General features: G+C 45.7%; 1 protein-coding gene across 1 annotated transcript; it reads left to right on the top strand.

Moving 5' to 3' along the window:
* Positions 1 to 1,119: 1,119 nt before the first annotated feature.
* LOC123158755 (carbon catabolite repressor protein 4 homolog 3) lies at positions 1,120 to 5,740 on the top strand. The gene is made up of 13 exons (XM_044576621.1): positions 1,120 to 1,449; positions 2,488 to 2,651; positions 2,726 to 2,791; positions 2,865 to 2,917; positions 3,008 to 3,089; positions 3,573 to 3,653; positions 3,872 to 3,964; positions 4,242 to 4,274; positions 4,385 to 4,455; positions 4,535 to 4,646; positions 4,728 to 4,813; positions 4,882 to 4,966; positions 5,139 to 5,740. The coding sequence occupies exons 1-13, from the start codon at positions 1,188 to 1,190 to the stop codon at positions 5,280 to 5,282; spliced, it is 1,332 nt and encodes a 443-aa protein (XP_044432556.1). The 5' UTR covers positions 1,120 to 1,187; the 3' UTR covers positions 5,283 to 5,740.
* Positions 5,741 to 12,163: the final 6,423 nt, after the last annotated feature.

Below are 12,163 nucleotides of genomic sequence, written 5' to 3'. Positions count from 1 at the left end.
TTCTACCTTGTATCTTCACAACCCATCAGTCCGACCCATATCGCATAGCCTTGACACCCGAGGACCCATAATCCAGGACTCCCTCACCCCCACCCCCAAAGATAGATGATGGGGTAGCCCTCCGGCGAGCACCTTCCTTCCCTCCGGCCTCCCTTCGACGAACTTCTTCGCCCATCTCAAAATCGACTAACCCAAAAGCTAAAGTTAGTCGACTGACGTTTAGCTAATTTGATAAATAAAACCAGCTAGATCGCATGCATATGTTTTGATTGAGTGAACTGAAGCATGCAACATGCAGCGTCTTCGACAGGGAATTGGTTGAGGGGCCGTGCTAAGCCGTCCGTCCCCCGACGGTGAGGGAAAAACCGGTTGTTTTCGTGACAAAATCTCACCTCTCTAGCCAAAAAATGATTGCAACAAATCTTGACAATGTATTTTTAGAAGTGTTACAAAAAATACAAAATAAGTAGTAATGTAACAAATCGGTGGTTATGCAACAATTTTTCACAAGATTTTTTCATGAAGGTATTATAACCGTGCAAAATAGTTTTGTAACAATTTGTAAAAAAATACCTGCAAAAAAAATAATTTGTAAAAAAGTAATGTCTATCTCTACTATTTTTTTTACTTAAGAAGAATGTAATGTCCCATGTTTACCTTTTTTTACACCACCTCGTTTTTCAAATTTCCCCGTATGATAATCAAATCATCATAATTTACTTACCTTCTGAGCCAATTCTAGTTTAGTTTACTTATCAAAATTCTCATCAAAATATAAGAAAAATCATGGGCAGAATTTGATGAACATATATTTACACATCACATTAATATGAACAGATAAATCACAAGCTAACATACTAAAAATATTTATATTCCATTGCAATGCACAAGCATTATCCTAGTTTTTTTTGACGTGCAGGCATTGTCCTAGTTTTTAACACCATATATTTTGCGCAAAAAAAAAGAGTTAACACCATATATGTGGAACGGTGGTTAAGAAAATAACCTAGATTTACAACACATCTGAACTGTCCGATCCAGATCTTGAGGCACTTGTACTCAACCGGTCAACCCCTCGTGTATATAGGAACCCGCAAAACGAGTTCCGAACCCGTCGGAGTCCGTTCCCCTCTCACCCCGACCTGACCCACCCACCCCTCGCCGGCCCACCGCCACAGGTCGCCGCAATGGCGTACAACCCTTCGCGCGCGCGCCTCTCGCCGCCAGCTCCCGCGGCCCCTCGCCCCAGGAAGCGCGGACGCTCCCCCTCTGCTCCCGGCGCGGCGGTGTGGCGCGCGTCCGCATACGTCGCTCCTTTCGACCACCGCCGCCGCTGGCAGGATCCCGCAGGCGCGTCTGGCCGCGTCTGGCAGGGGTACCACGCGCCGCATGCTCCGGTGCCCTACCGGCGGTGGATCTTCGCGGACGAGGCAGCGACCTCGGGCTCAGGTATTCTGTTAGCTGCACATAGCTGTCGAGGAGATTGGTTACCTTTGCTCACCACTTGTTTGTGTATAGGTTGGTATATAAAATTGGCCCTTTGCATTAGGTATTACTAGTACTGCGCTACTGCTACCAGGAAATAGTAAGGAGCTAGTTTAACCAATTAGTTAGTAGAAATAATTCTCCAAAGGAAAAAAGGAGTAATTTTCCAATTAGTCAGCAGGAGTGAGCTAGAGCGTTGCATTAGGTATTACTAGTACTGCGCTACTACTTCTGTCGGTTGTGCTTAAGGAATCTCGAGACCTCTTCGCACCTGTTCTGGGAGTGCCCGATCGCCATCCAGGTGTGGGACAAGGTGGCCTCACGGTGGGGCTGCAACGCTCTAGCTCACTCCTGCTGGCGCGCGGGAAGGACTACGGGTGAGCGCGTTCAAAAGATCATCGGCCACGCCACCACAGGCAATAGCAGAGGGACCAAATCGCTGCTGGCTCTCGTCTGTTGGCAGATTTGGATTGAGCGCAACGCATGCACATTCAGAGGAAAGACTGCAAGCGTGAGGAGCATCACTGAAGCCTGCAGGCGGGACATGGAACAATGGAGGATCGCCGGAGCAAAATGCATGGAGCACCCGTTCGGGGACGTACCGTGAGAGATTGCGTACATAAGTACCCCTGCCAGCACAGGCTCATCCTGACCTGGCCTGTAATTTTCTTTCACCCCATGATCACTTGATCAATAATTGTTTTCGCTCTCTCTCTGCTTAATGAAACGAATGCCAGCCGAGCTGGATCTTTCAAAAAAAAGAAGGAAAAAAGGGTCTGTGAAAGTCAGAAGCTTCTACCCAGCCAGTGCAATCTCCCACAAAGTCATGACCTTTGTGTGCCCATCCGTTACAAAGTTGTATCAGTTTGGCTTGTTGGCTTGGAAGTGTGTTGCTTATTACAAAGTTATATCAAATCAGATTGGGTGCAATTGTGTTGCTGAGATGTAGGCATTCGTGCACTATTAGCTTTGTACTCATGATTTCTGTCTTTCTTTTGGTAGATGCATGCACAATCATGTCATACAACATCTTGGCGGATAACAATGCACGGAACCATCCTGACCTTTACTTGGACGTCCCTTGGGATGCTTTGAGGTGGGATTCGAGGAGAAGGCTTATTATCCATGAAATTAGGCACTGGGACTCTGACTTAGTGTGTCTTCAGGCAAGAACTCAACCTGCAAATTGGCGATGTCATCCTTCCACTGTACTCTGTAACACTTTGTGTTTGGAAAATAGGAGGTGGATAGATTCCGGGAAATCGCTGCAGAAATGAAGAACAAAGGCTATGAATGTAGCTTTAAGGTATAACACTATAACATTTCTCTTTCAAATTTCTGCCTTTCAAATCCTAAGCTGAGTGCCATGCCATCCTCAGGGGCGCACTGGGGATGCTAAAGATGGATGTGCTACCTTTTGGAAGTCAGAACGGTATGACTAATGCTACCCCTTCTCCGCTTGTTATCTTTATTGATTGGAATAAAGCAGCAATTTCATCCTTTTTCTTTGTTTGAACTGTAGGTTACGTCTGCTTGAGGAAGATAGTATTGACTTTAGTGAATTCAATCTACGAAATAATGTTGCTCAAGTATTAGTTTTTGAGGTACTTGGATTTACATCAAAGTACTAGTTGGTTCAGTTCATTAACTAAAGTAAGGAGTAATTTCTCATTTATCCTGGTAAGAGTTAGCAGATAATCGCTTGGCTTCTTCTGCTAGTAATGCTTTCCCTATTTGATATGGGCCTGAGACCCAAATAATGGGTAGAACTAGCTGGAAATAGAGAAGGAGGGGAGACTGGATTTTTTTTTCTGTGATAGTTTCATCTTTTCTTTGCGAGTCGAATACCTCTATCTGGAAACTTGCACCATGTATTATAATTATTTTAGCATTGCCTTGTGACTTCCTTTACATTGTGTAAATGAACCAAATGATGTACTACAATCGTGCATTTTCTAAGTAGCTTCCCAGCTCCATCTTTTGTATAATTTTTCTTCTTATTCAGGTCTCGGCTAAGTAACCTATGTTTTAATGTTGGCAGAAAATGGTTGTATTAATTTTTCTTTTCTTACATGTTTCCTTGTCAGCTTAACGGAACCCAAAAATTTGTACTCGGGAATATCCATGTTTTGTTTAATCCAAAGCGTGGAGATATAAAAATGGGACAGGTATGCCAGTTCTGTTAAAATCAGCATCATTTGTTTCATGCGTTTCTAATATCATTGTGTAGTCTTGTCTCAAGATGGTCTGTGTAATCCTCATTACCTGATATGAATGCAATGCACAGTTTGAAATGACTGTTGATCACTTCAAATTTGGCAGATATCTATTTACTCCTTCCAACTTTACCCAAATTATTGTTTACTCCTGATTCTCCTTCCTCCAGATCCGCATGCTACTGGAGAGGGCGAATGCTCTTGCTGGAAAATGGGATGGAATTCCTATTGTGCTGGCTGGTGATTTTAACAGCACACCTGAAGTACGTTTTAGTTGCTTCCTTGCATATATGTGCCTTAAGATTCTCACATAAAGATCATTACTTGTAACAAGTGTTTGGTTTCTGGAACTGAGATGGCATGTTACCGCTCCTGAGTGATAGTGCTCTAGATTGGCTGTGGGTCTAGGATGGTACAGTTAGAGTATTAATTTGTAAATAGGTTTTTAAATATTTTTTATCGAAATGTGTATCTCGTGATTTCAAGCTGACATTTTTTTTCATCGGTTCTAACTTTTCTTTTTTCTCTTCCTTGGAGCAGAGTGCCATCTACAAGTTCTTGTCGACAATGAAGGTGAAATATTGCATTAGATATTTCTTGCATATCCCCAAAGTTATAGTGGACTCTGGTTATTATAGAATTGATTGACAATGCATACAATGTGCTCTTTCGTGTGTCACCAGCTGAACGTTTCTTTGCATGATAGAAGGCAGTTGTCTGGACTGGATAGCTCTGAATTTGGTTTGTATTGTAGGTCAGAATTCTTTCTTGTCAGATCTTAGTTGACTTAGCGCGTCTCTTCGTTTTAAGACTTGCATCTACCTTCCTTGTAGTTTACTGAACTGCGAATGGAGTGACGAAGAAGTGAGAAATGCGACAGGGTCCTCAAATGTCATGGTCGCTAGACATCCGTTGAAGCTCTCTAGCTCTTATGCCATGTTAAAGGTAGTAATTTTCTATTGGAAACTGAAGCACTCTCTTCGACTATTCGACATATAGTTGAAATGAAGTGCCGGTTTATTTTAGGGAAATTCAAGCAATAGGGGTCATCATGGTGAACCTCTAGCAACGTCATATCACAAGAGGTTTCTTGGGACTGTTGATTATTTGTGGTACGCTTTTAATCGTGTCTGTATCTTATTCTATACATATACAATGTGGCTGAGCCTCTTTGTTGAAGGTATACTACTGGGCTTGAATGCTCCAGAGTTTTGGACACACTACCTGTGGACGCTTTGAGGAGAACGAGGGGTCTTCCAACCAGGGTACTTCCTCATTTAATACATCATATTAGTTAGACAAATCTTTATGTGAAAAAGGACTATATGGTTTAAACTTTGGGTCGTGTCACGATTCGAGTTTTGGCTGTAAATTTTCTGTTATGCACAATGTTCATATTTAACTGCTAACAATGATGTCATGCTGGAAATTCGTCAGGAAATGGGCAGTGATCATCTGCCAATTGTTGCTGAATTCATCTTCTCAGAACAGACCAGAGATGCATCCGAGCAAGAAGATGAATCTGCAGGAGAAGCAATCACGTCAAAACACATATATTTCTCCTCAGACAGTGACAGTTAGGCTGATGCAAGTTAGTTATTCAATTGGTAGGAAAGGTTTAGGATAACCGACTCGGAGGGCACAGCGCACAGCACATCAGAGTATGCACGGCGGTGACCATACCAGTCAGGATTCAGATGCAGAAATTATCTTATCTATCGTAAGGCTATGTCATATCCTTGCCAAACACGCTGTGAGTGAATGTGCAAGGTGTTTAGCCAGAACCTGTAGTGGATTCCAGTCATGCTGCTTCAGGCTGCTGATACGGATCAGAATCAGGTGTGTGGAGATGATGTCTCCAATGCCAAGGTTATGGCCAAACGCTCGAGTGTTCTCCGCAAGGTATACAAATATTTGTCAGTTTAGCATTTGGTACTCAGTGTATCTATTCTCCTATTTTGCGCAGAATATTGACACGCTATTGTTATGATTTAACGTGCAGTCTGTACATTACGACTGTAGTGTACTCGTTCTGTCTATACCCTGCGTTTAGACTGCTACGTATATAGGAGGAGACTAACCAAACTTTGCATATATCCTGTAATAAATTATACTATTATAGGAATTGCTGTCATCAATGAGGCCAGGTTGGCTTTAGTAGGGGAGTTGTGTGTCCGTCGGTGGCTAGCTGAATTTTAACTATGGTCTCAAGTCACTTTTCTAGCCCTCCGATCGTCACGCTAAGATTCGTGATAGCTTTTGTTTGTTATCACAGGAGCGACGGGTGTGCGGCTCATACGGGGGCTGCCCATGTGTGTGTTATTAGAGAATAAACCGTGCCGGGTTTGTGCCTGTGATCACCGGCGTGTGTGCGCTTGTATCTAGGTCTAGTTTAGATGGAGTCTGAGTCGAGCCGGTGCGTAGCTGGGCTGACGGTCGTATGGCGATCGTGGGTTGTTGCAGCGGGCGCTAGTGATCTTGTGGTGGTGAGCAGGTCGTGAAGACCGGATCGCCAGGGCGTGCGCGCGGTGCGCCAGTTGACTGGATCGCTAGGGAGGTGAGTCCAGGTTTGTAGCCCGCGGACCGCGGTGGTTTGTCCAGCGAAAGAAAAATCAGGGCGTTCGGCGTCCAAGCTTAAGTCGCCATGTCCATCGTCCCGTATATGGTGCCGAAGGGAGCACGGTGTCTCTCGCCTTGACAATGCTCACGCCGGAAAACTACACGGTATGGGCAGTCAAGGCGGAGGCGATCTTCGACGCGCAGGGGTTGTGAGAGGTCGTGGCGCCGGCAGACAGCGCGGCGGCGGTCGATGCAAAGAAGAACAAGACGGCGCAGGCTCCGCAGCTGGGCGCTTTGCTGGAGGACATCTTGATGCAGGTCTCGACGAAGAAGACGACGAAGGAGATCTGGGATAGCATCAATGTGCGGTTCGTCGGGGCTGATCGCGTCAAGGCGGCGCGGCTCTCCACCCCTCCGTGGCGAGTTCGATCGGCTGCGGCTGGACGACGGTGAGGAGCTGGACGCGTATGCCGGGAGGATCGGCGGCATGGCAGCTTGGTACGCTAGCCTTGGATTGACGCTCGGTGACGCGGCGATGGTGAAGAAACTCCTCAACACGGTGCCCGACCGGTTGTACGCCGCGGTGGCCGGCATCGAGCAATTCTGCGACGTTGACACGATGGCGTTTGAGGAGGCGCTGGGTCGGCTGAAGGTGTTCGACGAGTGTTCTCGGCGGCGAATGCAGGACGACTGAGGGCGCGGCGCGACCAGTTGATGCTCATGGCGGCCTAGTGGGAGGCACAATGCCATCAGCGCGGCAACCACAACCACCACCATGATGACGGCAACAGTGTGGCCTCGAGCGCAAAGAGGCGGCGCGGAAGTGCTAAAATTATGGCGTTCGTGGCCACTTCTCCCGTGACTGCCGGCAGCCAAAGAAGGAGAAGGCTCTCCTCGCCGACATCGACGACGAGCCGGCCCTGCTGTAGGTCACGGTTTAAGGGGAGAATGTTAGAGAATAAACCGTGTCGGGTGTGTGCCCGTGATCACCAGCGTGTGTGCGTTTGTATCTAGGTCTAGTTTAGATGGAGTCTGAGTCGAGCCAGTGCGTAGTCGGGCTGACAGTCGTATGGCAATTGTGGGCTATTGCAGCGGGCGCTAGCGATCTTGTGGTGGTGACCAGGTCGTGAAGACCGGATCGCCAGGGTTGCAACTGCATGTTTTCAAGATGGGTCGTAACTGCATGTTTTCAAGACGGCCGTAACTGCATGTTTTCAAGGTGGGTCGAAACTGCATGTTTTCAAGAGGGGTCGCAAGTGTATGTTTTTAAGACAAGTCAAAGCTGCATGTTTTTAAGGCAGGTCGAAACTGCATGTTTTCAAGGCGGGTCACAACTGTACATTTCCAAGAGGGGTCGCAACTGAATGTCTTTAAGGCGGGTCGTAATTGCATGTTTTCAATAGGGGGTCGCAACCACATGTCTTCAAGGCGAGATCACATGCATGTTTTTCAAGAGGAGATGGTAAGGCATGTTGCAACTTGAAAGGATCGAGAAGAGGTGTCTAGAGGAGGGTGGCGTGATTAGACACTCAACACACAAAGTTGACAGTTTTTAAGTTTCTCAAGTTTAGGTGGAGATTTAGCATAAGTTTAACCATTCACAATACATATCAAGTAAGCATGCAAATAGCATATGAGCAGCGGAAAGTAAAGCATGCAACTTGCAAGAAAGTAAAGGGATGAGATTGGAGTGTGTAAACACAATTGGACACACGGATGTTTTTGTCGTGGTTCCAATAGGTGGTGCTATCGTACATCCACGTTGATGGAGACTTCAACCCACGAAGGGTAACGGCTGCGCGAGTCCACGGAGGGCTCCACCCACGAAGGGTCCACGAAGAAGTAACCTTGTCTATCCCACCATGGTCATCGCCCACGAAGGACTTGCCTCACTAGGGTAGATCTTCACGAAGTAGGCGATCTCCTTGCCCTTACAATCTCCTTAGTTCACTCCACAATCTTGTTGGAGGCTCTCAAGTGATACCTAACCAATCTAGGAGACACCCCTCTCCAAAAGGTAATAGATGGTGTGTCGATAATGAACTCCTTGCTCTTATGCTTCAAATGATAGTCTCACCAACACTCAACTCACTCTCATAGGATTGGATTTTATGGAAAGATGATTTGAGTGGAAAGCAACTTGGGGAAGGCTAGAGATCAAGATTCATATGGTTGGATTGGAATATCTTGGTCTCAACACATGAGTAGGTGGCTCTCTCTCAGAAAATGAGTAGTGGAAGTGTATGCACGATCTGATGGCTTCCCTCTATGAATAAGGAGAGGGTGGAGGGGTATATATAGCCTCCACACAAAATCTAACCGTTACACACATTATACCAAACTCAGTGGGACCGAATCAGAAAACTCGGTCGGACCGATTCAGTACACATGTGACCGTTAGGCAATTTTTGTGGGACCGACATGATCAACTTGGTGGGACCGATGTGCAAGGGTTAGGGTAAAACCTCATCTCGGTTTGACCGATTACACAACTCGGTGGGACCAATTTGGTAATAAGTAAAACAGAGAGTTGGTCAGGCAAACTCGGTGTGACCGATTACATATTCTTGATGGGACTGAAAATATTCTAATAGACAACAGAGAGTTTGCAAGCCCATCTCGGTGGGACCGAGATCCCATCGGTGTGACCGAACTGATTAGGGTTTCTTGCAGTGGCTATGTCAAATGAACTCGATGGCGCCGGATGGATCAAATCGGTGGGTCCGAGTTTGACTTTTGGTTTTGGACATATGTGGATATGAGAAAGTGGTTGAGGGCTTTGGAGCATATCACTAAGCACTTTGAGCACGCAAGCCATTAAGCAACACCTTATCCCCTTTTAATAGTATTGGCTTTCCTATGGACTCAATATGATCTTGGATCACTGAAATAGAAAATATAGAGTCCTGAGCTTTGAGCTTGAGCCAATCCTTTGTCCTTAGCTTCTTGAAGGGGTTCCACATCCTCTTGTCCATGGTACTCCACTGTTAAACTTATCTGAAATATACTAGATGAAAGTATTAGTCCAACAAGAGATATGTTGACATTAATTACCAAAATCACCCAGGGAGCACTTGTGTAACACCCACGATGCGGCTATATCTCCCACGTGTCGAAGCACGACTTAGAGGCATAATCGCATGGTGGTTTTGTCGCAAGAAGGGTCATCTTCACACAATCCCATGTAATGAACAAGAATGGGATAAAGAGAGTTGGCTTACAATCGCCACTTCACACAATACATAATTAAGATCATACATCATTCAAATACACTCATAGACCGACTACGGTCAAGTTCAAATGAAAAGAAGACAACCCCAAATGCTAGATCCCCGATCGTCCCGACTGGGCTCCTCTACTGATCATCTGGAAATGATACATAGTAACGACCAAGGGCCTCATCAAATTCCCACTTCAGCTCAGTTGCGCCAACTGCGCCAGTATCCTCGGCACCTGCATCTGTTTTGGTAGAATCTGTGAGCCACGAGGACTCAGCAATCTCACACCCGCGAGATCAAGACTATTTAAGCTCATAGGTAGGTAAGGGGTAATATGGTGGAGCTGCAGCAAGCACTAAGCATATATGGTGGCTAACATACGCAAGTGAGAGCGAGAAGAGAAGCAACGCGATCGGTCGAGAAGCTAGAAGTGATCAAGAAGTGATCCTGAAACTACTTACGTCAAGCATAACTCAAACCGTGTTCACTTCCCGGACTCCGCCGAGAAGAGACCATCACGGCTACACACGCGTTGATGCATTTTAAAGAGGTCAAGTGTCAAGTTATCTACAACCGGACATTAACAAATTCCCATCTGCCTCATAACCGCGGGCACGGCTTTCGAAAGATTATATACCCTGCAGGGGTGTCCCAACTTAGCCCATCACAAGCTCTCACGGTCAACGAAGGAATAGACCTTCTCCCGGGAAGACCCGATCAGTCTCGGAATCCCGGTTCGCAAAACATTTCGACAATGGTAAAACAAGACCAGCAAAGCCGCCCGATGTGCCGACAAATCCCGATAGGAGTCGCACGTATCTCGTTCTCAGGGCACACCGGATGGGTCAGCCTACGAGTAAAACCAGCCCTCGAGTTGCCCCGAGGTGGCCCCGCAGTCTGCCCGTTTCGGACCAACACTCGAAGGAGCACTGGCCCGGGGGGGGGGGGGGTTAAAATAAAGATGACCCTCGGGCTCGCGAAAACCCCAGGGAAAAAGGCTTAGGTGGCAAATGGTAAAACCAAGGTTGGGCCTTGCTGGAGGAGTTTTATTCAAAGCGAACTGTTAAGGGGGTCCCATAAATCACCCAACTGTGTAAGGAACGCGAAATCCAGGAACATAACACCGGTATGACGGAAACTAGGGCGGCAAGAGTGCAACAAGTCACCAGGCATAAGGCCGAGCCTTCCACCCTTTACCAAGTATATAAGATGCATTAATTTAAACAGGAGATATCGTGATATCCCAAAATATCCGTGTTCCGACCAGGAACAAACTTCATCTTCACCTGCAACTAACAATGCTATAAGAGGGGCTGAGCAAAAGCGGTGACATAGCCAATCAACGGTTGCTAGGACAGGATGGTTAGAGGTTTACATGGCAATAGGTAGGCATGGTAAACAAAGGCAGGTAGAGCTAACATAGCGATAGAGCGAGTACTAGCAAGCAAAGATAGAAGTGATATCGAAGGTATGGTCATCTTGCCTGCAAGGTTCTCAGAGTTGTCGAAGGCTTGATCCTCGTTAGCGTACTCAACAGGTTCCTCGTGCACGTACTCGTCTCCCGGCTCTACCCAAAGCAAGAACACAAGCAAAGGAACCACAATAAATCACGGTGCAATGCACAAGCAACATGATGCAATACATGTCATGATATGCGAGATGTGATATGCAATGCATATGCGTGCTTCGGGAGGAAAAAGGATGAACAAGGCATCAACTTGGCAAACCAAGTATGCCGCTGGAAAGATGAGATGATTTCGGTTGAAATCGATATAAAGATCACCGGATTCGGATGCACGGTTTGCAAATGGCAAGCAAAACAAGAATGGCACAAAGCTGCGATTAACAGCACGATGCTACTTAGCATGCAACAAGAAACTATGCTACAGCACCCCAACATAAAAACAAAGCATATGGCAATGATCTACAGGAGATGCTTTACAAAAGAGGAACACTGAGCTACGGCTAAATCACATCATAACAGGTTCAAACAAGCATGGAGAAAGTGCAAAAAATATCAGGTTGGACATGGCATAAACAACATCACGAAGCAATGTTCAGAGCAGGTTATCAACATGCTACAGGAACTTATAATAGCAAAATAAGGCATGGCATGAATCTACTCAAAGCATAGATCAAAAGTCCCTTACTGACCATAAGCCAAAAAGGATCAGAAAATATGATGGCACCCACGTAAACATAGCAAGTTTCGTTAACAGATTCAGCAAACAAAGCATGGCATTGAAATAATTATGAAGGCACCTTCGTGAGCTCGATGCACTCACTATAGAGCATCTCATGATAAACTAAGCATACATCCATCAAGAAGACATGTCATAGAAGCTATACATGGCAAGAAACAACATCATAGTATATCCGGACCAACTACAACAACCTCGGCCAAATTGAATAACATGTAAACAATCTGTCAGGAAATATTTTGAAGCAAAAGTAGAGTACGAAAATGACATGCTAGACTACTCCATAATTGCAACCAGGACCATAGATGGATAGAGCATAACCATGTTTACAAAACACTCTTACTGAAGTATCTCAAAATATGCATGGATCTCTCTGTAGCAACATGTTTACATGGCATCAAAATTATAGCAGAACAGGAACTAAAATCAGCATTATCACGAAGCCTAGTTTGCATGCTTGTGCTAGTCACCACATTTATCACAA

The sequence above is a fragment of the Triticum aestivum genome, chromosome 7B (genome assembly GCF_018294505.1).
Source record: "Triticum aestivum cultivar Chinese Spring chromosome 7B, IWGSC CS RefSeq v2.1, whole genome shotgun sequence".
In the NCBI taxonomy this organism is placed as follows: Eukaryota; Viridiplantae; Streptophyta; class Magnoliopsida; order Poales; family Poaceae; genus Triticum; species Triticum aestivum.
The sequence above is the reverse complement of the archived record's forward strand: the minus strand, read 5'-3'. Positions and strand labels throughout refer to the sequence as shown.